The sequence below is a fragment of the Mastigoproctus giganteus genome, chromosome 12 (assembly GCF_048544385.1).
Source record: "Mastigoproctus giganteus isolate SK-2022 chromosome 12, ASM4854438v1, whole genome shotgun sequence".
NCBI lineage: Eukaryota > Metazoa > Arthropoda > Arachnida > Uropygi > Thelyphonidae > Mastigoproctus > Mastigoproctus giganteus.
Genome location: NC_143586.1, coordinates 34,069,635 through 34,094,779, shown reverse-complemented (window position 1 = coordinate 34,094,779; position 25,145 = coordinate 34,069,635). Strand labels below are relative to the sequence as shown.

General features: G+C 38.4%; 1 protein-coding gene across 1 annotated transcript in view; it reads right to left on the bottom strand.

Moving 5' to 3' along the window:
* LOC150076874 (unc-112-related protein-like) overlaps nt 1-23,330 on the bottom strand; it is a 176,575-nt gene extending 153,245 nt beyond the window's left edge. Inside the window, exons 1-2 of the mRNA XM_090385709.1 lie at nt 23,317-23,330; nt 3,064-3,218 (exon numbers count right to left, since the gene is read on the bottom strand). Of these exons, the coding sequence (XP_090241835.1) occupies nt 3,064-3,205 (142 nt within the window). The 5' untranslated portion in view covers nt 3,206-3,218; nt 23,317-23,330. The remainder of the gene's footprint in view (nt 1-3,063; nt 3,219-23,316) is intronic.
* Between the last annotated feature and the right edge of the window lie 1,815 nt (nt 23,331-25,145).

Below are 25,145 nucleotides of genomic sequence, written 5' to 3'. Positions count from 1 at the left end.
TTTTCACTGTCCTGGAAAGAAGATTGTTAGCTTCTAAATAAAGATAGGGAAACAAGCCTAAATAACTTCATGATTTAGTTGGAAGCAAAAGTATGAGAGTGGGAGTAATCTACATGCTAGAAAATTGTGAAGAGTATGATGAGTCTCTCTACATGAAGATGGAAGAGGAAGCAGCTGTGAATGTCTTATTATGGGTGACTTCACTCTGCCCCTAATTGATTGGGAGGGAAACCCACCATGAGGATCAAAATCTTTAAATCAACTAGACGAATATTATTTGTACCTGTATGTGAGAGAAAATACTAGGGGAAAGAAAATTCTTGACTTCATCATTACTCACGAATCAGATGATATCACAGAGCTTAAAATACAGGAACCACTGGCAGGTAGCGATCACGTAGTGATTAGTTATAAGATTAAGAAAGATGTTGAAGTAGTTAAAGGGTAAAGGCAAAGGTTTATATTTCAACAAAGGGAGCTATAACAGTATAAAGTTCTACATGGCATCTATTATTTGGGCAGACTGCAGAGGGATGGCAAATACATGAGAATCATGGAATACTGTTAAAGCAATAATCACTAAGTTGTGAACAAATATATACCATTAAGAATATACAGCATGAGGATGATGCCAGAATGGATGAATGCAGAGCTGGGGAAAGTTACAGAGAAATCAAAAGTATTCACTAATACTAATCACTAATCCGGCAGCGTTGGGACCTGTGGGGTGCCAGATTAGTGAGTTTGCCAGATCCCTGGTGGTTATTTTAGCACATACAGTTTACCCAACAGCTAACCACCTCATCCTACCTTTAACACGTTGACTGCCAAGCTAGTTTAAGAAAAAAATCCACAGAGGCCAAAAAATATTTAGCAAATACAGTGGATTCCGGTTAATCTGGGCAGCCGTTTATTTGGGGCAAATCTTAAAAAACAGAAACCAATCGAGAAAATAGCCAGGGTTTACTTTGCTTAATTGGGACAGCATGCCGTTTAATCGGGGCAGGAGACCGCAGCACTGGAGATTACCCTACGATTGTCTTCGACGGTACCATGTGGTTTGGCCGAAATTCTGGAGGTCACAACCATAAAACAATAAAAACAATTAGCAGTCACCTGTTTATTGAGCTTTTCTGTTAGTGAAATCTATCATAAACGGACAGTAAACTCGATCTTACTCAATTTGCGATAACGCCGACAGCTGGAATTCTGTGGGTTATTATGGTGAAATGCGTTTACACTTCTATGGAATCTTCAATCATATAAAAAAATTAATTTTCAGATCTTCTCTTCATTCCTATTTTTAAAGCTTTGTAACTCATTACTCCATTCTCACTTGCGCGTATTGTGTTACTTGCAATTTGTGTGTGCCGTGTTCTTTGTTATTGATTGCTTATCTTTTTACTGTTTTAAATTTTAACCCCCACCCACAAATGTCAGTGAACAGAAATGTCAACTAGTTCGTATGTACATATTACAGTATGTGTTAATTATTCCGATTATCATGTATATTCTTCCGATTTTCACGGATCATTTAATTTTTTAATTGGTAAGGTAATAAAGGGTAAATTTGTGCTTAATATATCTTTACTTTTATAGCCTGTGGATAATATTCTTCCTATTTTCTCTAATTAGAATCGCTGTTTAATAGAATTAAAATTCAATTCACAAACGTGATCACAATGACCGGCGCTTACTGCACCATCGTATAGTGAACGGTAGTTTACTATGTTGAGTTCGTCGTAACGTGATTTGATTGTACAATGAACCAATTTTAAAGGGGGCGGGGGGGGGGGGGGAGTACATTGTATTTTTAACTATTTACATGAAACTTCAGATAACTGGGGCAGCCGCTTAATCGGGCCAAAATGCACTAGTCCCGATGTGTCCCAAATAACCGGAATGGAGTGTAATTTGATTAGTAATTCTAAAATAAATATTGTAATGTCAGTGTTGTCATTTTTTCGCTTAAAATATCAAAAAAAAAAAAAAAAAAAAGTGTCTTTTTTTATGTTGCATATATGTGGACCAGTAGGTTAGATCTTGAGAAGCTGTGTCGGCCACATACATGTGACGCCATTACGGCATACATATGAAGGTTTTTTGTGAATAGTTTATTGCACATGCGGCAAATGCTGCAATAAAACTAATTGTGATAAAATAAACTCTCAAATGTCGCAATACGTTTGTCAGTATTGTTAGAGATTTTGTGAAAACAAGTTCACCAGTGCGCTATATATATATCCATCATATTGTGTCGTGTTTTACCGCAAGTTTGTACAAGTGTTGTAAAAAAAAAAAAAAAAATTCTGACTTGATTACAGGCTAGCTTATATCTACCACAGGCGTCTGTGTCACCAAATAATTTATATGCATACCATGCATTTTTCTTCTCTGCCACGAGTCTCATTTGTTCATCTGACATCCATTCAGACCTAAACCTTGAACAGTATTTCTTAGTTGGTGTGAAACATCTAGTAAGCTTCCATGCTAAATTCTTTGAATGCTTCCCATTTAGAATTTTCTGGTAACATCATCAGTTGTTCTCACTGTATGGAATTTAAAAACTGTATGAGACCACCATAGTCATCTTTACAAAAGCAAAAACCTTTCTGTCCACCCCTAATGACAGTTGTAAGTAAAGTAAAATCTTTAAGTAAATCTCACATCAATACACTGTGATCACTGCTACCTAGCGGTTCCTTTATATGCAGATTCCTAATGCATGAATAATCACTGCTGATAATCAGAACAAGAGTATTACTCCCTCTGGTTGCTTCTCAAACATGCTGCTGTAGAAAATAGTCATCCAATAAATCCACAAAAGTCTTGCTAGTGAGTGAGTGACCAATGCACAAGTCCCAATCAATATCTGGAAAATCAAAATCTCTCATTATAAGACATTCTGATTGTATTATTATGTGCTTGTACGATTAATGTAGTTAGTGAAAATAACTAGTAGTTAGTGAAAATAACTCACAGAGAAAACTTTTATATATGGGATAAAGGAATATACATTGTTTTTACATCATTTTAAACATTTAAAAATAAAAATAAATTTACCTAAATCTTCAACTAATTTCAGCATTACTCCACCAATATGCATATCACCTCGGACTCTAAGGGATCTGTCTGCATTAAACTGAGTTACATGAATACATAGCTCCCATGAGCCATCTCCAACCAGATATCGATCTGCTATCATCTTAGCCTATATCCTGAAAAGCAATAGCATATATTTTTATACTAAAGATAGTGTTTCCAGTTATGTATGCAAAATACAAGAAATATTTGAATTATAATTTTAATTTGAAATAAGTTCATTTCTAATATGAGAACTAAATGTCATTGCTGTCAGTCACACAGGTCAATTGAACTGAGAAACACTTTACAATGCACAAATTTGACTTCTGGTTCGTCACTATTCTAAAGATCAATGAGTTTGTTTGAGTCAGCATATTAATGAGGCTTCAAAAATAGTCAGAAAAATGTTCTGAACATTTTGTTCTCATAGTCTCCTTCTCTACACCTGTTCCACCAGACCACATCCTTCCTCAAAACCTGTATGCAATACTCAAGATGCTGCCTAACCACTGTCTTATATAATATGATAATCGTCTTCTTATCCCTACTAGCAAAATTAGCATTAGCATTAGTAGAGGCATATTATGCAAGAAAGCAAGCTTATGCAGCATCAGCCAAAAAAAAACACTTCCACTTCACCCCTCCTTTCGTTCGAAATACTTGTCCAGCTGAGTCTTAAATTTATTTAGGCTATCAACTTCCACAACAAGGGATGGAAGTCTGTTCCACCAACCAACTATCCGCTGGCTAAAGGCAAATTTCCACACATCTATACTACATTAACCCCAGGGGCTCACATCTGGTGAGTATGGGTTTGGCGCACCCACAGTCCTTAGCCAGATATCATTCTTCTCTTTCTTTCTTGGTGATTTCCTTTCTTACTTTCTCTCTCTCTCTCTCTCTCTCTCTCTCTCTCTCTCTCAGGGTAACTCAGAAATTTTTTTGGCTGGTGCAGCATAAGCCTCAGGCTTCCTTGCACCATATGGCTGCTAATAATAATATCTGTCTTTCCTCAATTTGAATTTATGCCCTCTCAGGTGATTATTCTGAGCAAGAGGAGGAATCCCATCAGCATTGAGCATGCTCAAACCATTCAAGGCTTTAAACACCTCTAAGGCACAGGCGAGATCACCTCGCCTGTGCCTTAGTCTCCAGACCCTGTAATTTGCAAAACTTAAGCCTTTCTTCATAAGAGCAACCCTATGTTCCATTCACTAATCTTGTTACCCTTCTCTGTACTCGTTCCAGCAGCTCTACATCCTTCTTGAAATGAGGCCTCCAGACCTGTATACAGTACTCAAGGCGTGGCCTGACCATTGCCTTATACAAGGGAATAATCACCTCCTTATCCCTGCTAGAAAAATTCCTATATATCATTTACAATACACCATGAGCTACTCTTGGAGCCAATCTGCACTGTTCAGAGAACTTCATATCTGCCTGCACAATTATCCCCAGGTCCTTTCCATTCTCTACCACTGTCAGTGTAGTACCACAGAGTTGATACGTTGCTCTGGGGTTGCTGTTTCCCCTATGTAGTACTTTACATTTGTCAACTTTAAACTTCATTTGCCACCTTTCAGCCCATCTGCTCAACCTTTCCAGATGCTGTAGCAGCAGCATAGCTTCAGTAGTGTCCTTAACAACCCTGCCAACCTTTGTATCGTCTGCAAACTTAGACATTAAGCTTGATATACCATCATCAATATCATTTATAAATACAGAAAACAACAATGGACCCAACACTGAACCCTAAGGCACTCCACTAATAACATTAGTCCACGATGGGCAGTGTCCATTGATTACCACTCTGTCTTCTCCCCTCAACCACCCCTTTTATCCATAGCAGCAATTTGCCTCCAATGCCACACTGCTCCAATTTGTGCAGCAGTCTTCCATATGGAACAGTATCAAAAGCCTTTCTAAGATCCAAGTACTGTATATAATATCAAAGTTATTCCCTGCATCCAGTTCTTTTGTGACTGCATCATAGTATCCAATCAAATTGGTCAGGTAAGACTTTCCCTTAACAAAACCATGCTGTGTCCAAGCTATAACTGAGGTCTTGTCTAGATGATCCTGCAGTGCTTCTTTAACCAGTACCTTCATTCATTTTCCTGGAACAAAAGTTAAACTCACAGGTCTATAATTACTTGTGTCAGCCTTTGATCCTCCTTTGTGAATTGTGGTCACATTTCCACATCTCCAGTCTATGGGTACCTCCCCCGAGTCCAAGGAAGCTCTCATAATTATGGCTAAGGGTTTGCTTACTTCCTTTGCTGCCTCCTTTAATATAACTGGATAGATCCCATCCACCCCAGGTGTCTTTCTTGTGTTTATCTTCAACAATTTCTCCTCCACTTTACTCTCAGTTATTACAAGATACTGCCAGAGTTGAATACACCTCTGGCATTCCCCTCGCTGAATAACTCCTCACGTGTGAATGTCAATGCAAAATATTCATTTAGTTTGTTAGCTACCTGAGCAGGATCATCAACAGTTGAACCACCGATATCAAGTGGACCAATCTGATTCATCCCCTTCCTTCTAGAGTTTACATAAGTAAAGAACTCTCTGCTGTTTTTCTTTGCATCATTTGCCAAGGATTTCTCATAATCTGCCTTCGCCTGCCTAACCTCCTTTGTAATTTGGTTACACATCAACTTACATCTATCATGGGTTTCTGTGTCACATGTTATATGTATCCCATGCATTTTTCTTCTCTGCCATATGTCTCATTAGTTCATCTGACATCCATTTAGGCCTAAACCTTGAACAATATTTCTTAGTTGGTATGCAAAGCCTAGTAGCTTCCAAGATAAGTTCTTTGAATGCTTCCCATTTTGAATTTGCTCTTGGTAACATCATCAGTTGGTCCCATTGGGTAGAATTTAAATACTGTCTCAGACCATCGTAGTCACCTTTACGAAAGCAAAAACCCTTCCCTTTACCCCTGATGGGAGTTACCTCTTTGAGTAAATCCCACTTCAGCACACTGTGCTCATTGCCATCTAGTGGTTCCTTTATCTGCAGATAATTGAAGATTCTTTACCTGCAGAATGCATGAAGAATCACTACTGATAATCAAATCAAGAGTATTACTCCCTCTAGTTGCCTCCCGAACATGCTGATTTAGAAAACAATCATCCAATAAATCCACAAAAGCCTTGCTAGTATGTGAGTGACCAACCCACAAATTCCAATCAATATCTGGGAAATTAAAATCTCCCATTATAAGACTCTCTGATTTACTGGCCCACTCTATTTCCCTGTACAGTTTCTTATTATACTCATCAGAGTCATTAGGCCTATAGCACACTCCTACCCTCAATTTTGATCTCCCAGTGCTTATGTCACACCAAACTGAGTCGACACTGCTCTGTCCAGCGATGTCGACTGGCTTCACTTCCTTTGATTTTATGTGTTTCTTAACTAATAGCATAACCCCTCCTCCCTTCCTATCCTGTCTATTCTTTCTGTACACATTGTACTCCCCAAATTCCAGTTCTGCATTCCTTATATCTGTGTGACACCACGTCTCTGATATCCCAACAATATATTGCCTTTGATGCTTTGAGCAATACCTCAAATTCATCAAATTTATTTACCAAGCTCCAGCTCCTAGCATTGGTGTACACGCAAGTATACATGCACCTGTTCCTATTCTTAGCTACCCTAATACAACCCATGTTTACTTGTACCGCAATGACTCCCAGCAGTCTCTGAAATATCCTGCATCTTGTTTTCCAGGCGTCTGCTCATTCCGATAGAAGCAGTGCAAGAATCACTTTCACCTCTGCCAGTGGCTACTGTTAATCTATTAGTCCTTGTATCCCCCCAGGCTAGCAGTTTTCCGACCCACCTAACACTGCCTCGATAGCATCAGCAAATATTTTCTTGCACCCGTTCTATTTAAGTGTATCCCATCCCTGTAGAAGCAGTCTCTCCTGTTAACAAGTACAGACCAGGCTGAAAAAAATTCTACCCCTTGAGTCTTGCATAATCTTTCCAGGGCCGAATTGATTGACAAGGCTCTCATCATATACCCCCTCCTATCGTGTCTGGGCAGAATTGCAGACACTTTCAAATTCAACCCTAATTCACGTTTTTTTTCCCAACATTGACCTGTACTTGTTAAGTAATTCTGCCGGTCTCCTTCTCTTAATATCATTAGTGCCAACGTATACAACTATATCACCTTTTGTGCCCTTAAAAGATGATATCTGCTCTACAACGTCATCAACCTTTGCCCCTGGCAGACATATCTTGGTCCTGTTACACCTATCCTTTTTACAAAGCATGTTCCCCGTTTCCCTGAAAATAGAGTCACCAATTGCTGTATATCATCAAGCTAAGGCAGTGTCATTTCTTGCATTAAATTTTTTTTTTATTTTTCAATTTTCATAACAACCCCTATGTACACGAGGGATCTCCTCACCCATTTCAGTGTTACCATAATTTGCTCGATGACTGTCATCCTGGCCAATGGATAAATCAAGCAAGCTGGTGCTCCTAGCACACCAGTTTTGAACTCCATAGATTTTTACGAGTGAAGGAACCTAAAAGCTCTTGCTTATATAATTCCAGTTGATAATTAAGAAGAACCACATTGCAAGTGCATTGTGGCTGGAGGTTATAAGATTCTCATCATTCATAGTTAATTTTAATATTAATAGCAGCAAACAATGTAAGAAAACAAGCTTATACAGCATCAGCCACATAGACACACATAAAAAGAGCCCTTCCTGCATCAGTTGTCCATCTCCTCCAATAGTTTGTTCTACCTTGAATTTATTCAAACTACCACTTTCAACACAACAGATTGGAGTGTGTTCCAACAATCAACCACTAACTGGCTGAAGGCAAATTTCTGCACATCCTGCAACCACCCTTCAATTTGAATTTATGCCCCTCAAGTGTGAAGTCTGAGAAAGGGAGAAATGCCATTAACACTGCACTTGCTCAATCCATTCAAATCCTTAAACCACAATCAGATCACCTCACAGGTACCTAGTCTCCAGACAATGCAATTTGCACAACTGAAACCTTTCTTGGTTGGAGCACCCTTTTGTTCAACTCACCAATCTCATAGTCTCCTTCTCTACACCTGTTCCAGGAGACCACATCCTTCCTCAAAACCTGTATGCAGATGCAGCTTAACCACTGCCTTAGATAATGTGATAATCGTCTTCTTATCCCTACTAGCAAAATTCCTGTATATCACTGACAAAATCCCCATGAGCTGTGCTGGCACACGGTCTGCACTGCTCAGAAAACTTCATATCTGATAGCACAATTATCCCTAGATCTTTTTCATTTAACACTACCCTGGGTGTAGTACCATACAGTTTGTATATTAATCTGGGATTGCTACTACTAACATGCTGTACCTTGCATTTGTCAATGTTAAAATACAATGACCACCTCTCAGCCAACTACCTAATTTTGATAGATCTTGTTGTAGTAGCATACCTTGATGACTATCATTAAACACCATGCCAACCTTCACATCATCTGCAAACCTGGACATTAAGCCTGATATGCCTTCATCAATATCATAAATAAATACAAAAAACAACAATGGGTCCTGCACCAAACCCTGGGGGATTCCACTAATAACGTTAGTACATGAAGAGCAGTGTCCAATTTGATAACCACTCTGTCTTCTCTAACTCAACCATCCTTTTATCCAAAACAGTAACTTGCCCTTAAAGCTATACTGCTCCAATCTGTACTACAGAATCCAATCTGACCAGTCCGACTGGATCTACATCACAGTATCCAATCAAACTGGTCAGATGAGATCACCCTTTAAGAAATCCACGCTATGACTGTAGTATAATTACACCCTGCCTAGATGGTCCTGCAATACTTATTTAATCAGGAATGCCATTATTATTTTCCATGGAACAGAAGATAAGCTAGCAGGTCTGTAATTACTCATGTCACCTTTTGATCCCCTTTGTGAACTGAGGATACATGTGCACATCTCCAGTCTACAGGGATCACTCCCAAGTGAAAAAATCCTCTCATAATTATGGATATTACTACTCAATTTCACATTAACACGTGACATCGCCTAGTAATGTACAGGTGAGAAGAAATAGCTAACAAAAGCTTTTTTAAATAGCTTTTGTTAGCCATTTAAAATTTTTTTTTTAAAAATGCCGTTTTTTCTTCATTTCAGCCCCGACATATTGTGATGTCATGTGACAATCCCTAATATAACATGCAGGAGAGGGGATAAAGCAGTGAGTGGGAGGTGCCTTCATGTCTTATCACTGCCTCTTCCTCTTTCCAGCCGAAGTACGGGGTTGTACCCATATTCTAGAGTATAACCCTGCGAAATAAAATATGAAACAGATCCAAATAATAAGCAAATTAACATAAGTCTTCAATTTCTTTCACTGTACTTATTTCAAATAAATTATTTGATTACCGTGTTGAATATTGGTAAACATTAACCAATCAGATACACAGTGCCACTGGTGGGTATGTGGGACAAGTGGTTGGATAGATTATACGAGTACCATGAGTTTGTTTTTTTTTTATGAAAACCCCAAACACAAGAGGTATTAGAACCTACAGTACTTAGTACTGTGCTTTTGACTGTGCAGTTGAATGAATAAACAAGGAAGATGAAAAGTTGGTTCTCTGAGTTTGAATTAGGACAGTAAATGGATGTTGGCGGCACGTATTCGGACTGTTTTGAAAGAGAGAGCGGGAATTATAGAAGCCAATTCAGAAGAACAGTGCCCATGGAAGTATCTGTAGAAGAGGCATGCAGCAGAAACAGTACTTCTATGAGACAGCGAGTGGTGAGACTCTGTTAGAGATGAATCATTAATTAACCTAACTGCCCTCTTCTGAATGGATTCAAGAAGCCTGAGAGAGGTTTTGGGGACACCAACCCCAGATGTGGGAACAATATTCCATGACAGGGGGAATTTGCGATTTATACAGAGTGAGCAGCTGTTTGGAAGAAAAGTAACGCCAAGAGCGAAAGAGAACACCAAGTTTTTTAGATGCAGAGGAAGCAATATTTGTAATGTGCTTGTGCCAAGAGAGATTAGAAGTCAGGGTAATTCCCCAAAAGAGATATATCATTTTGCCTAGAAATCAGAGTCACTAAAGATAAGCATAGGAGCAGAAAAATCCTTATTGCGAGATATAAGACAAGACTGAATTTTAGAAGGATTGAAATCAACTAAGTTTCTTTGCCCCACTGGAGAATTACCTGAAGATCGACATTTAAGGAATTGGTAGCAGATTTTAGGGAAGTTGATTGAGCAGGGCAAGGTTTCGAAAAATGGAAAGTAGAATGCAATGTGCTATCATCAGCAAAACTATGGAGAGGATTTCCAGTCAATGGAAGAAGGTCATTAATATACAAGAGGAAAAGAGTGGGGGAAAGAACTGAACCTTTGGAGACACCAGCATTAGTGGAGAAGTTAGAAGACAGAGAGCCATCTACCATCACCCTCAGTGAGCGATCAGAGAGAAAACTGGATAACCAATTACTAAAAACAGTAGGCAAACCATAAGATGGAAGCTTGTTTACAAAACTTTTATGCCAAACATGATTGAAAGCCTCTGAGATGTCAAGAGCAACTACTTGTGTTTCACTGAACCATTCCATTGAATTAGTCCATAAATGGGTAACATAAGCCAGAATATCACCAGTGGATTGACACTGACGGAATCCATACTTTCGATCGTTGATCAGATGGAAGGTTTCTAGGTAGTTTAATAAGAGTTGGTGGTTAATTGATTTCTCCATTACTTTAGAAAGAGTAGAAGTAATTTCAATGGGACGATAATTGGATGGGAGGGATTTGTTACCCTTTTTAGGAAATGGCTGGATACGAGCAAATTTCCAAGAAGGAAAAACACCTTTGGAATAAGAAAGTGAAAAAAGGTGGCAAAGAATAGGAGTAAGTTCAGGAGCACAGGTTTTGAGAACAATTGAAGAAATACGATCGGGATCTGGAGCTTTTGTATCATCAAGATTCGTCAAAATCCTTCTGACATCCTTTTAGCATTAGGATTAGTAGAGGCATATGATACAAGAAAGCAAGATTATGCAGCATTAGCAAAAAAAAAAAAAAAAAAAAAAAAATACCACTCCCATTTCACTCCCTCCATTTGTTCGAAATACCTGTCCAGCTGATCCTTAAATTTATTTAGGCTATCAACTTCCACAACAAGGGTTGGAAGTCTGTTCCACCAACCAACTACTAGCTGGCTGAAAGCAAAAGGCTTTTGACGAAACACCACAGGAGGCATTGAATGGAGCGGGTTGGGAATGGTGGGAGGTGTTTTACCAAGATCATTAATACATGAGTTAGAAGATAAATGGGATGCTAACAGGTCAGCTTTATCCTTGGCAGAAGTGAAAACAGAACCATCTGGTTTTGACAGAGGTGGGAGCAGAGATGGGCAAAAGTTGCGACCAATAGCTTTGGCAAGAGACCAGAATGATCGGCTACCATTAGGGCAAGAAGCAAGTTTTCTACTCTTAGCCTGTTCAAAATCTAGTTTGGACTAATTACTAACTGCTTTACAATTGTTGCAAACTTTGGTGTAGGCAGAAAATGAAACTGAAGAATTCGAAACAAGCCAATTACAATATGCAACGTTCTTCTCTTCAACAGCGTTAGCACATTTATTGAAAAACCAAGGTTTGGATAAAGATGAGATTTTTAAACTGGAGTGTGGAATAAAGGATTCCATTCCTACAAGAATAATTTCACTGACAAGATCTGAGCAAACAGTGACATCAGAAGTTTTCAAACAGTAATCCGACCAAGGAAAAGAAATTTCGCATGTCATCACATATTTCATTCTTGTAATGCCAAACAATATGGGGTTGGGAATAACTCTGAGATAAAGGCTCCATTGCAGAAGAGACAATCACCAAGTTGTGATCTGAGGTGCCTAAAGGACCACTCACTTCGACCGTGTACTTAGAAAGGTTGTTTGTGAGAAAAAGATCAAGCATGTTGGCTGTATTGGTTAGGATTGTCCAGTATTCTTGTAGGTAAATGAACAATCTGTGCAAGATTATTAATAATTGCAAAAGCCTCAGCATCTCGATCAGCAGGGTCGATGTGACTAGAAAACAGAAGCCAGCTGGAGTTGTGAACATTAAAATCACCAAAGAAAATTACCTCACTGTTAGGAAAGTTGGACTAGAGGAAGTCAAGTTGCAAAGACAGGAAGTGAAAGAACTCCAAGTGATTAGTCGAGTTGGGAGAACGGTAGAGACAATAGATGAATTTGACAAAATGAGGCGGAGAGATTTTAAGCCAGAGAAGATCGAAAAGAGGAGATTCCAAATTACCAAGTCTCTGATAGGGAATATCAGAACGGACATATGCACAAGTAGCACCTTTGAGGTGAAAGGAATCACACAGCGAATAATTTGGGCAACTGAGATGAGCAGTAGTTGAATCAACCGATTACTGAGATTCTGTCAGAAAAAGTACATTCGGTTTGGCAGACTGCAAGTGGAAATGGGCATCGTTGAGATTAGAATTGAGACCACATATATTTGTGAAATGAACTAGGAAATGTTTGGGAGGTTTAGATCTTTTCGCAGATAAACTTACTCTATTAGTTTGACAATTCATGAAATTTTTGTATTTCATGTAATGAAATTTTTGGATATGACATAAACAGGGTAAGAATATACCCAGATCCTTGACGTAACGTGGCCTCGACAATACCCCTCCCCCACATACACACTACTCGGCCTTCCTCCAGTCACCATCTGGCAGAGTAGAGGTAGCAATCCAGAGCTGATCCAGAAGCCTCCTAAAGAGTTACCAATAGGTTCAGTCCTATGTACTAACTAGCAGTCAGTATGCGAACACCGTTATGGGATGATTGTTTTCTACATCAGCATGTTAGGGAGGCAACTAGAGGGAGTAATACTCTTGATTTGATTATCAGTAGTGATTCTTCATGCATTAAGAATCTGCAGATAAAGGAACCACTAGGTGGCAGTGATAACATTGTGCTGAAGTGGGATTTACTCAAAGAGGTAACTACCATCAGGGGTAAAAGGAAGGGATATTGCTTTCGTAAAGGCGACTACGATGGTCTGAGACAGTATTTAAATTCAATACAGTGGGACCAACTGAAGGTGTTACCAACAGCAAATTCAAAATAGGAAGCATTCAAAGAACTTATCTTGGAAGCTGCTAGGCTTTACATACCAACTAAGAAATATTGTTCAAGGTTTAGGCCTAAATGTATGTCAGATGAACTAATGAGACATATGACAGAGAAGAAAAATGCATGGGATACATATAAATTAACACATGACACAGAAGCCTATGATAGATACAAGTTGATCTCTAACCAAGTTACAAAGGAGGTTAGGCAGGCAAAGGCAGATTGCGAGAAATCTTTGGCAAGGGATGCAAAGAAAAACAGCAAAGAGTTCTTTACTTATGTAAACTCTAGAAGGAAGGGGATGAATCAGATTGGTCCACTTGATATCGATGGGTAACTGTTGATGATCCTGCTCAGATAGCTAACAAACTAAATGAATATTTTGCATTGATATTCACACATGAGGAGTTATTCATCGAGGGGAATGCCAAAGGTGTATTCAACTCTGGCAGTAAGCTAGAGAATCTTGTAATAACTGAGAGTAAAGTGGAGGAGAAATTGTTGAAGATCTATCCAGTTATATTAAAGGAGGCAGCAAAGGAAGTAGGCAAACCATTAGCCATAATTATGAGAGCTTCCTTGGACTTAGAAGAGGTACCCACAGACTGGAGATGTGCAAATTTGACCCCAATTCACAAAGGAGGATCAAAGGCTGACACAAGTAATTATAAACCTGTGAGTTGATCTTCTGTTCCAGGAAAATTAATGGAGGCACTGGTTAAAGAAGCACTGCAGGATCATCTAGACAAGACTTTAGTTATAGATCGGACACAGCATGGTTTTGTTAAGGGGAAGTCTTGCCTGAGCAATCTGATTGGATACTATGATGCAGTCACAAAAGAACTGGATGCAGGGAATAACTTTGATATTATATACTTGTACCTTCGAAAGGCTTTTGATACTGTTGCACATGGAAGACTGCTACACAAATTGGAGCAGTGTGGCATTGGAGGCAAATTGCTGCTATTGATAAAGGGGTGGTTAAGGGGGAGAAGACAGCGAGTGGTAATCAACGAACACTGCTCATTGTGGACTAATGTTATTAGTGGAATCCCTCAAGGTTCAATATTGGGTCCATTATTGTTTTCTGTATTTATAAATGATATTGATGATGGTATATCAAGCTTAATGTCCAAGTTTGCAGACGATACAAAGGTTGGCAGGGTTGTCAAGGGCACTACTGACACTATGCTGCTGCAACAGGATCTGGAAAGGTTCAGCAGATGGGCTGAGAGGTGGCAAATGAAGTTTAACGTTGACAAATGTAAAGTACTACATAGGGGAAACAGCAACCCCAGAGCAACGCATCAACTCTGTGGTACTACACTGACAGTGGTAGAGAATGAAAAGGAGTTGGGGATAATTGTGCAGGCAGATATGAAGTTCTCTGAGCAGTGCAGACAGGCTGCAAGAGTAGCTAATGGTGTCTTGTCAATGATATACAGGAATTTTTCTAGAAGGGATAAGGAGGTGATTATTCCCTTGTATAAGGCAATGGTCAGGCCACACCTTGAGTACTGTATACAGGCCTGGAGCCCTCATTTCAAGAAGGATGTAGAGCTGCTGGAACAAGTACAGAGAAGGGGAACAAGATTAGGGAATGGAACAAAGGGGTACTTTTACGAAGAAAGGCTTAAGTTTTGCAAATTACAGGGTCTGGAGACTAAGGCACAGGCGAGGTGATCTGATAGAGGTGTTTAAAGCCTTGAATGGTTTGAGCATGCTCAATGCTGATGGGATTCTTCCTCTTGCTCAGAATAATCACCTGAGAGGGCATAAATTTAAATTGGGCATAAATTTAAATTGAGGAAAGACAGATGTAGGATAGACGTGCGGAAATTTGCCTTTAGCCAGCAGGTAGTTTGTTGATGGAATAGACTTCCATCCCTTGTCGTGGAAGTTGATAGCCTAAAGCCTTTGAAATACCTGTCAGCTGGGCAGGTATTTCAAACGAACGGAGGGGTGAAGTGGGGTTTTTTTTTTTTTTTTTTTGGCTGATGCTGCATAAGCTTGCTTTCTTGCATTATATGCCTCTACTAATGCTAAGTCATCAGTCATACTGCATGACGGAAGAGATGGGGAAGGGTTGATTGGAACTTAGCTGTGGAGACTGAACATGGGTTCCACCACTTCAAGCCTCCAATAAGCAAAGTGATGGTATTGCACCCGTTGATGAGAGTCATCTACCACCTATTATTGCCTGGTAATACAGAGGGTGGCATTTCTCGATGTGGTCTGGGCGCCACACTTCAACTTCTGCTTACAACTTCTATTAGAATAAGTAGCGACCTGGAGCGTGGGGTGTTGGGGATTTCAGGGACGGATGGCAGTCATTCTGAAATAGGTGGGTATATGGGATGTGTTAGAGTAACTAAAATAGGAGTAGGAGCATGTATGCTTACATGTATACCAATGCTAGAAGTATAGTAAATTAATTTGATGAATTTGAAGTGTTGGTCAAGACATCAAAGGCGGATATTGTTGGGATAGCAGAGACGATGTTACACACAGATATAAGGAATGCTGAACTGGAATTTGGGGAGTACAATGTGTACAGAAAGGATAGACAGGATAGAAAGGGAGCAGGTGTTATGCTGTTAATTAAGAAAAACATAAAATCAGAAGAAGTGCATCCAGTTGATATAGATGAACAGTGCACTGTTGAGTCAGTTTGGTGTGACATAAGCACTGCAAAAGCAAAAATAAGAGTAGGAGTGTGTTATAGGCCTAATGACTCGAATGATTACAATGAACAATTGTACAGAGAAATAGAGTGGGCTAGTAAATTGGAATGTCTTATAATGGGGGATTTTAACTTCCCAGATATTGACTGGAACTTGTGGGTTGGTCACTCAAACACTAGTCAGACTTTTGTGGATTTATTGGATGATTGTTTTCTGCAGCAGCATGTTCGAGAGGCAACCAGAGAAAGTAATACTCTTGATCTGGTTATCAGCAGTGATCATTCGTGTATTAAGAATTTGCAGATAAAGGAACCACTAGGTGGCACTGATCACAGTGTACTGATGTGAGATTTACTTTAAAGATTTATTACCATCAGGGGTAAAGGAAAGGGTTTTTCTTCCGTAAAGGTGAGTACAGTGGTCTCCAACAGTTTTTAAATTCTGTACAGTGGGATCAACTGACAATGTTACCAACAGTAAATTCTAAGTGGGAAGCATTCAAGGAATTAATCGTGGATGCTACTAAAAGTTTCATACCTATTAAGAAATATTCTTCAAGGTTTAGGCCTAAATGGTTATCTAATGAACTAATGAGACTCGTAACAGAGAAGAAAAATGCATGGGATGCATATAAATTATCAAGCGACTCAGAAGCCTATGGCAGATATAAGTTAATCTATAATCAGGCCACAAAGGAGGTTCGGCAGGCGAAGGCAGATTACGAGAAATCCTTGGCAAAAGATGCTAAGAAAAACAGCAAGGATTTCTTTACTTATATAAACTCTAAAAGGAAGGGGATGAATCTGATTGGTCCACTTGACATCGATGGTTCGACTGTTGATGATCCTGCTCAGATAGCAAACAAACTGAATGAGTATTTTGCATCTACATTCACACAAGATGAATTATTAAGGTTTGAAAAAGGCAGAAGGTTATCAAATTGTAGCAGGATACTTAATGTTTTTGGAATAACTGAAAGCAAAGTGGAGGAGAAATTGTTGAAGTTAAACATAAGAAAAGCACCTGTGGTGGATGGGATCTATCCAGTTATATTAAAGGAGGCGGCAAAGCAACTAAGCAAACCCTTAGCCATAATTATGAGAGCGTCCTTGGACTCAGGGGAGGTTCCCACGGACTGGAGATGTGCAAATGTATCCCCAATTCACAAAGGGGGATCGAAGGGTGACACGAGTAATTACAGACCAGTTAGTTTAACTTCTGTTCCGGGTAAAAGAATGGAGTCACTGGTTAAAGATGCATTGCAGGATCATCTAGACAAGACTGCAGCAATAATTCAGACACAGCATGGGTTTGTTAAGGGAAAGTCTTGTCTCACAAATTTGATAGGATATTATGATGTGGTTATAAAGGAACTGGATGCAAAAAATAATTTTGATATCATATATTTGGATTTCAGGAAAGCTTTTGACACTGTTGCGCATGGAAGACTATTGTACAAATTGGAGCAGAATGGTCCCACAGGGTTCGGTGTTGGGTCCACTGTTGTTTTGTATATTTATCAATGATATTGATGAAGGTATATCAGGTTTAATGTCGAAGTTTGCAGATGATACAAAGGTTGGCAGGGTTGTTAATGACAGTGTGCTACTGCAACAGGATCTAGATAATTTGGGCAGATGGGCTAAGAAGTGGCAACTGAAGTTTAACCTTGACAAATGCAAAGTACTGCATGTGGGTAGAAGTAACCCCAGAGAAACGTAGCAACTGTGTGGTACTACACTTAAGGTGGTAGAAAATGAAAAAGACCTGGGAGTAATTGTGCAGTCAGATATGAAGTTTTCTGAGCAATGCAGACAGACTGCCAGGGCAGGTCATGGAGTTTTGTCAATGATATATAAGAATTTTGCTAGCAGGGAAAAGGAGGTGATTATCCTTCTGTATAAGGCAATGGTCAGGTCACGCCTTGAGTACTGCATACAGGTCTGAAGGCCTCATTTTAGGAAGGATGTAGATTTACTTGAGCGTGTACAGAGAAGGGCAACAAGATTGGTGAGGGGAATGAAGGGATCCTCTTACCAAGAGAGGCTTAAGTTCTGCAAATTGCAGTGGCTGGAGACTAGGCACCTGCACGGTGATCTGATTGAAGTGTATAAGGCCTTGAATGGGTTAAGCACGCTGAATTCTAATGGGATCCTTCCACTTGTTCAGATTACAAACCTAAGGGGGCATAAATTCAAATTAAGAAAAGACAGATGTAGAATAGATGAGCAGAAATTTGCCTTTAGCCAGCGGGTGGTTAATTGCTGGAACAAACGTCCATCTGTCATTGTGGAAGTTGATAGGTTGAATAAATTTAAGGAGGAACTGGACAGGCATTTGGAGGGAATGGTGTGATTTTTTTTTTTTTGGCTGATGCTGCATAAGCTCATACACTTGCTTTTGTGCATCACATGCCACTAGTTCTACTACATTGGTTCACACCTAGGTGGTCACCCACAGTGTGCTTGTGCATGGAGGTTATACCCAGGATTACTAACGGTCCCAGCATCGTGAAGGTGCAAGCAGAGGAGTTGTAGGATGGTAAACCCTTTGACTTTTAATTCGTGCTTGCAGCACTGATTGCCACAATTGCCTGAAAGCCAGTGATGCGAACAATGCGTTCCCAGATAAGTCTCTTGTAATCCATCATTATATGGAAATTTTCTTTAATCTACAGAAACTATTTAAAATGTTATTACCAAGGGGAATTCAAAAAATATTGCTAAATAGAAAATGTGGCTATAAAGAAGTTTGTTAAACAAAGGGTTCGACTTGCATGTTAAAAAGTTTTTTGGCGCCCTCCTGAACTGCTGCCCGTGAGTGATGCTCACTTTGCCTACCCACTTGAGGCGGTGGCTCTTCCTTGCATTTGTCAATGTTAAACCTTAAATGCCATTTTTCAGCCAGTTGGATTAATTTTTTTGGGATCTTGTTTCAGTAGCTTACATTGATTACTAAAATTAACCATCCTGCCAACCTTTGTATCATCTGCAAAATTAGGCATATGGCTGAATTACCTTCATTAATATCATTAATAAATATTGAAAACAACATCAGTCAGCACTGAATCATAGGAACTTCACTAGTAACATTAGTCTATGATGAGTAGTGCACCTGACTGAAGTATAACTGCACTCTGTCTTCTCCCACTCAATCACCCCTTTATCTAGAGCAATAACCTGCCCTTAATACCACACTGTTCCAGTTCATATAGCATTTTATCAAAAGCCTTCCTGAAATCCAAATACAGTCCATTCCGGTTATTTGGGACACATCGGGACTAGTGCATTTTGGCCAGATTAAGCGACTGACCCCAATTATCCGAAGTTTCACGTAAATAGTTAAAAATACAATGTACCCCCCCCTTTTTTTACAATTGGTTCACTGTACAATCAAATCATGTTACAACGAACTCACCATAGTAAAGTACCGTTCACTATATGATGTGTAGTAAGCGCCAGTCATTGTGATCACGTTTGTGAATTGAATTTTGATTCTATTAAACAGCGATTCTAATTAGAGAAAATAGGAGGAATATTATCCACAGGTTATAAAAGCAAAGCTATATTAAGCACAAATTTACCCTTTATTACCTTACCAATTAAAAAATTATATGATACGTGAAAATCGGAAGAATATATGTGATAATCGGAATTAATATGTACTGTAATATGTACATACTAACTAGTTGACATTTCTGTTCACTGACATTTGTGGGCGGTGGTTAAAATTTAAAACAGTAAAAAGGTAAGCAATCAATAACAAAGAACACTGCACACACAAATTGCAAGTAACATGATACGCGCAAGTGAGAACTGAGTAACGAGTTACGAAGCTTTAAAAATACGAATGAAGAGAAGATCTGAAAATTGATTTTTTTTTTTATATGATTGAAGATTTCATGGAAGTGTAAACAGATTTCACCATAATAACCCACAGAATTCCAGCTGTCGGTATTATCGCAAATTGAGTAAGATCGAGTTTACTGTCCGTTTATGATAGATTTCACTAACAGAAAAGCCCAATAAACAGGTGAATGCTAATTGTTTTTATTGATTTATGGTTGTGACCTCCAGAATTTCGACCGAACCATATGGTACCGTCGGAGACAATCGTAGGGTAATCTCCAGTGCTGCTGTCTCCTGCCCCGATTAAACGGCATGCTGTCCCAATTAAGCGAAGTAAACCCTGGCTAATTTCTCGATTGGTTTCTGCTTTTTAAGATTTGCCCCAAATAAACGGCTGCCCCAATTAACCGGAATCCACTGTATATGATATCAAAGTTATTTTTTGCATCCAGTTCCTTTGTCAATGCATCAGTCTTGTCTGACCAATCAGATTGGTCAGACAAGACTGCTGCCACTTAACAAATAAATGAGTGCAGTATGACTGCATTACTGTCTAAAGGTTCCTGCATTACTTCCTTAAACAGTGACTTCATTATTTTCCCTGGAATACTTGTTAACAGGTATGTAATTACTCATGTCACTTCTTGATCCTCCTTTGTAAATTGTGGATACATTTGCACATCTCCACTCCATGGGGACCTCCTCTGAATCCAAGGATGCTCTCATAATTATGGCTAAGGGTTTGCTTACCTCTTTTGCTGCCTCCCTTAATATAAATGGATAGATCCCATCCACCTTTTTTAATCTTTAGCTTCAACAATTTCTCTTCCACTTTCCTTTAAATTATTATTATAAAATCATTTAGCTCCCCATTAGTTTAATAAACTTCTGGCATCCCACTCCCTTAGAATACCTCATATATGAACGTAGGCGCAAAATACCTATTCAGTTTGTCAGCAACTTGAGAGGGATTAATAGTTAAACTATTGATATCAAGTAGCCCAATGTGATTCAACCCCTTCCTTCTACTGTTAATATAAGCAAAGAAGTTTTTTTTGCTTTTCTTTGTCAGAGACTTATCATAATATTCCTTAGCTTGCTTAACCTCCTCTGTGACTTGATCACAGCCTAGTTTATATCTACCATAGGCGTCTGTATCGTCTAATAATTTATATGCATCCCATGCAATTTTCTTCTGTCCCTCTTGCCTCCAAAAGAAAAACCATCTAATTGTTTACATAACACTATCCCTACAGTCAACACCAACAGGCCAATGTTCTCTTTACAGATGAATCAAGATCATCATCCTACACTATTAAACCAGTGTATTATGTCTATACAAGTATATAATTATGTTTAATATAAATCACAGGAAGGGGAAGCCTACTGAGATCAGGTAACTGCAGCAATAATTAAAAAGGCATTTAGGAATTCCTTCAGTCTCTGGCAGAATTTGAACAGAAACTGCTCTAAATGAGCAACAAGTGAATGGGAGGATATTAATAATTTCAAGATGACTCATGAAAATAGAGGGACAATTCTTTACATAGTCAATATAATTTGCGTCTTGTAATAAACAAAAATTTTGATATAATTCCATCAAGTAAATATTTGTACATATTCCATTTGTGGATATTTCATGATAAAAAGCAACACTATTTATTCTTCATTGTCAAAGTGCAAGGATGTGATATAATTCCATCAAGTAAATAATTTGTTTCATATTTCACAATAAACAGCAACACTATTATTTATTCTTCATTGTCAAAATGCAAGGATGTAATAAGACATCAATATAAACTTCATGTAACACTTGCTCGTTAGCTACTTATTGACACTTGTGTTGTACTGTTTCCACGATTTAAATAATCAAGCAAGCAGAAAAAAAAAAAAGCTTGTTATAATTATTAATAAAATAACACATCAAATATTTTCTCCCCATGCAGTGATATGTCTATGCATAAATGCATTTATAAGGAACAATATTCAAAGAAATGGACATTTAACAAAAAAAGGCTCAATGACAAAGTTGAATGCACAATATGTATGACATTTTTAAGTAGTAGACACAGTCATGCTGATATAAAAGCTTATTGAAAATAAAAACATGCAAAGCTGCAGAGACAAAACTACAAGTTCTGCCTACCCTATGAAATATTTGAACAGACCCCACCCTACCATATTTGAATCAACTATATTATTCTATGAACATTTGGACGCCTCTGCAGTAATAGATTGCACTATGGGCATGACTCTGACTAACTCTCAGGTGCAGTAAAAAAAAAACTATTTTGCTGCAACCAAGAGCTGACACCAGGTGTCAGCTCTTGGTTGCAGAATACTCAAAAGCTGGCTTATATTAAGCACCAAACTAAATAAGACTTTGAAGTATTAGTATATTGAGTCTGTAATAGCAAGGTGCCTCCGTAGTCAGGTGGGCAGGAGCAGCAGTGCGTAGCACACGCTTCTTAATTAGACCAGGGTTCGAGCCCGTGCCCACCAAATACGGAGGATGCGGAAAGGTCAGGGAATGACCACCGCACATCTCCGGAGTAATATGGCCTTAGTTGCTAATGTTCATAAAAACCAAATAACACAAACACACTGTAATAGCAGGTATCCTTTGGTTGATTTGCTGGATGAAAACCCAAGTTTTCAGGAGATAAAATCACACAACTCTCATCTGAGACCAACTCAGCCACCTTGTGAAAAAACACTGCCCAAGTTCTTCCTAGCAAGTTGGAATTCAAACGTAACCCTTTACCATACTCAGAAGACTTGAAGCTGTGCCATTATCTTTTTTCTTTTTTTTTAACCTCCCCAATTCCTTAAAATCATGTCAATGTGGAAATAATACTTTCTTTGAACACTGGGCAGAAAAGCAAAACTAAATCAGAATCTCCACATGAACGTGATTCAGCAAGTAGCAACTGAATACAAATGGACTTTTTCTGAATTTTTAATTTGTTATAAAACAGTCTTGTAAACAAAATAAGACCTAGTGATGAACACAATTAAGAGTTATGAATAGGTTGACCTTGCATTTTTTATGTAAAATGTATTTTGATTTTTCTGATATAATCCATATCAGACTTAGGACTTCTGTATACCTATAGTTAACTAAACGATAATTTTACTTTAACCAAAAAATAAAATTTCATATCACTGTGAGCAGTTTTATAAAATAATGAAATGAAATAATATAGTGGTATCCTAGACTACCTAGAGCATTAAAATTACATCACTATGGCTTTTTTTTTTTATGAATGGGTACAAACATTTCTTTTTTCTTAGATTGTTTTGTGTAGTTTTTGGCTTTCGACTTCGTTTATCCCGATTTTCAATCCTGAAAATCTGTCTGTCCCGTATTACTCTTTCAAAGAAATATAAATAATAATATCAAAAAGACTCTTCGTAACTAACCATAGTCATTAGAATGTATAATTTTAACTGAACTGAATTTTCAACTTACAGCATAGAACTATCAATCAAATATATTTTTTTATGATTTTTATTATTACATGTCAAAGGTCAGCGATCCAATGCAGAGAGATTTTTCACGTCCCATCTCAATATGGACAGTTCTGTTCAAAAGAGTCTAAGTAAATAAGACATTCCCTTCGGTTGGCGAAATGTCTGTTAACATTATCGTCACTCTACAGTAAAAGAAGTAATAATCTGAAACCCAAATTGACAATCAAAATACGTTATGCCGTGCTGATTTACTTAAAAATAAAACCAAATGAACAAAGTAATAACCAAAAATACGGCATTACAACTAATTCGCTTTCGTTATAAATTTAACCTCGCTCTAAAAATGGTTTGATAAACTAATTTAAAACGACACTTTTCGCGCCTCAAATGACATTCTCCACCTACCAAACAAATTCAAATGAAAAATGCAGGTATGACAATTTACTGATTTTGACAACCCATCTGATGTCTTTGAAAGTCATTTGATGTCAGATTTTTCAATTTTGCTACATGTCGAAATTCTAGTGATTTTTCAATAAGAATTATGGCAAATCTAGTGTACCCGGCCATTGGAAATCTAAGATGTTTCATAGAGATGAACAGAATCGTAGTAGGAACCACTCTTTGATGATGGGTAGAATGCTATCAGTCGCTTTGCTATTATTATTATCATTATTATTATTAATAATACTAGCCATATAGCGCAAGGAAGCCTGAGGCTTATGCTGCACCAGCCAAAAAAAAAATTACAAGTTACCATGAGAGAGAGAGAGAGTCAGAAGTAGAAGGGAATCACCAAAAAAGAGAAGAATGATGATATCCAGCTCAGGACCCTGGGTGTGCCAAGCCCATACTCACCAGATGTGATCCCCTGTAATCCTTTTAAAAACACTCTCTATTAAAAACCAGCCTATCTACTTTAAACAGTGGATTACTCAGTCAGTCCACAAAAACAACAGTCTCTTCGGAGGCATTGGTCCGGATCTCACCTTACCATGAGATTTTTTTTTTTTTGCAGGGCAAATGTGGAGAAGTTTGCAGTCAGGTAGTTGATTGTTGGAACAAAGTTCCAACACTTGTTATAAGTGTGTTCCAGACATGTGCACAACATGTTTGAGAGGCAACCAGAAGGAGTAATACTCTTAATCTGATTATCATCAGTGATTATTCACGCATAAAGAATTTGCAGATAAAGGAACCACTGGAAAACAGTGATAACAATGTACTGATGTGGGAACTAATTAAAGATGTGACTAAAGGATAACAAGGCTAAAGGGAAGGGCTTTTGCATTCTTAAAGGTGACTACAGGGGTCTCAGACAGTTTTTAAATTCTGTACAGTGAGATCAACTGATGATTTTGCCAACGTTGAATTCTAAATGGGAAGCCTTCAGGAACTTAATTTTGGAGGCTACTAGGCTTTTCATTCCAACTAAGAAATACTGTTCAAGATTTAGGCCTAAATGGACGTCAGATGAACTAATGAGGCTTGTGATGGAAAAGAAAAATGTATTATGGGATGCATGTAAAGTATCAGGTGACACAGAATCCTATGGCAGGTATAACTAATCAATATAAAGGCAAGAGAAGGCAGATTGCGAGAAATCCTTGGCAAAGGATGTAAAGAAAAAGAGCAAAGATTGCACCACTTAATATAGATTGGTTGACTATTAATGATCATGGTAAGGTAGCTGATAAACTGAATGAGTATTTTGCATTTACATTCACAAATCAGGAGTAATTCATAAGCAGAGTGCCAGAAAATCATGAAATTCTAACAGGCAGCTAAGTGATTTTGTAATAACTGAGAGCAAAGTGGAGGAGAAATTGTTGAAGTTAAACATAAAAAAGGCACCTGGGGTGGACGGGATCTAGTA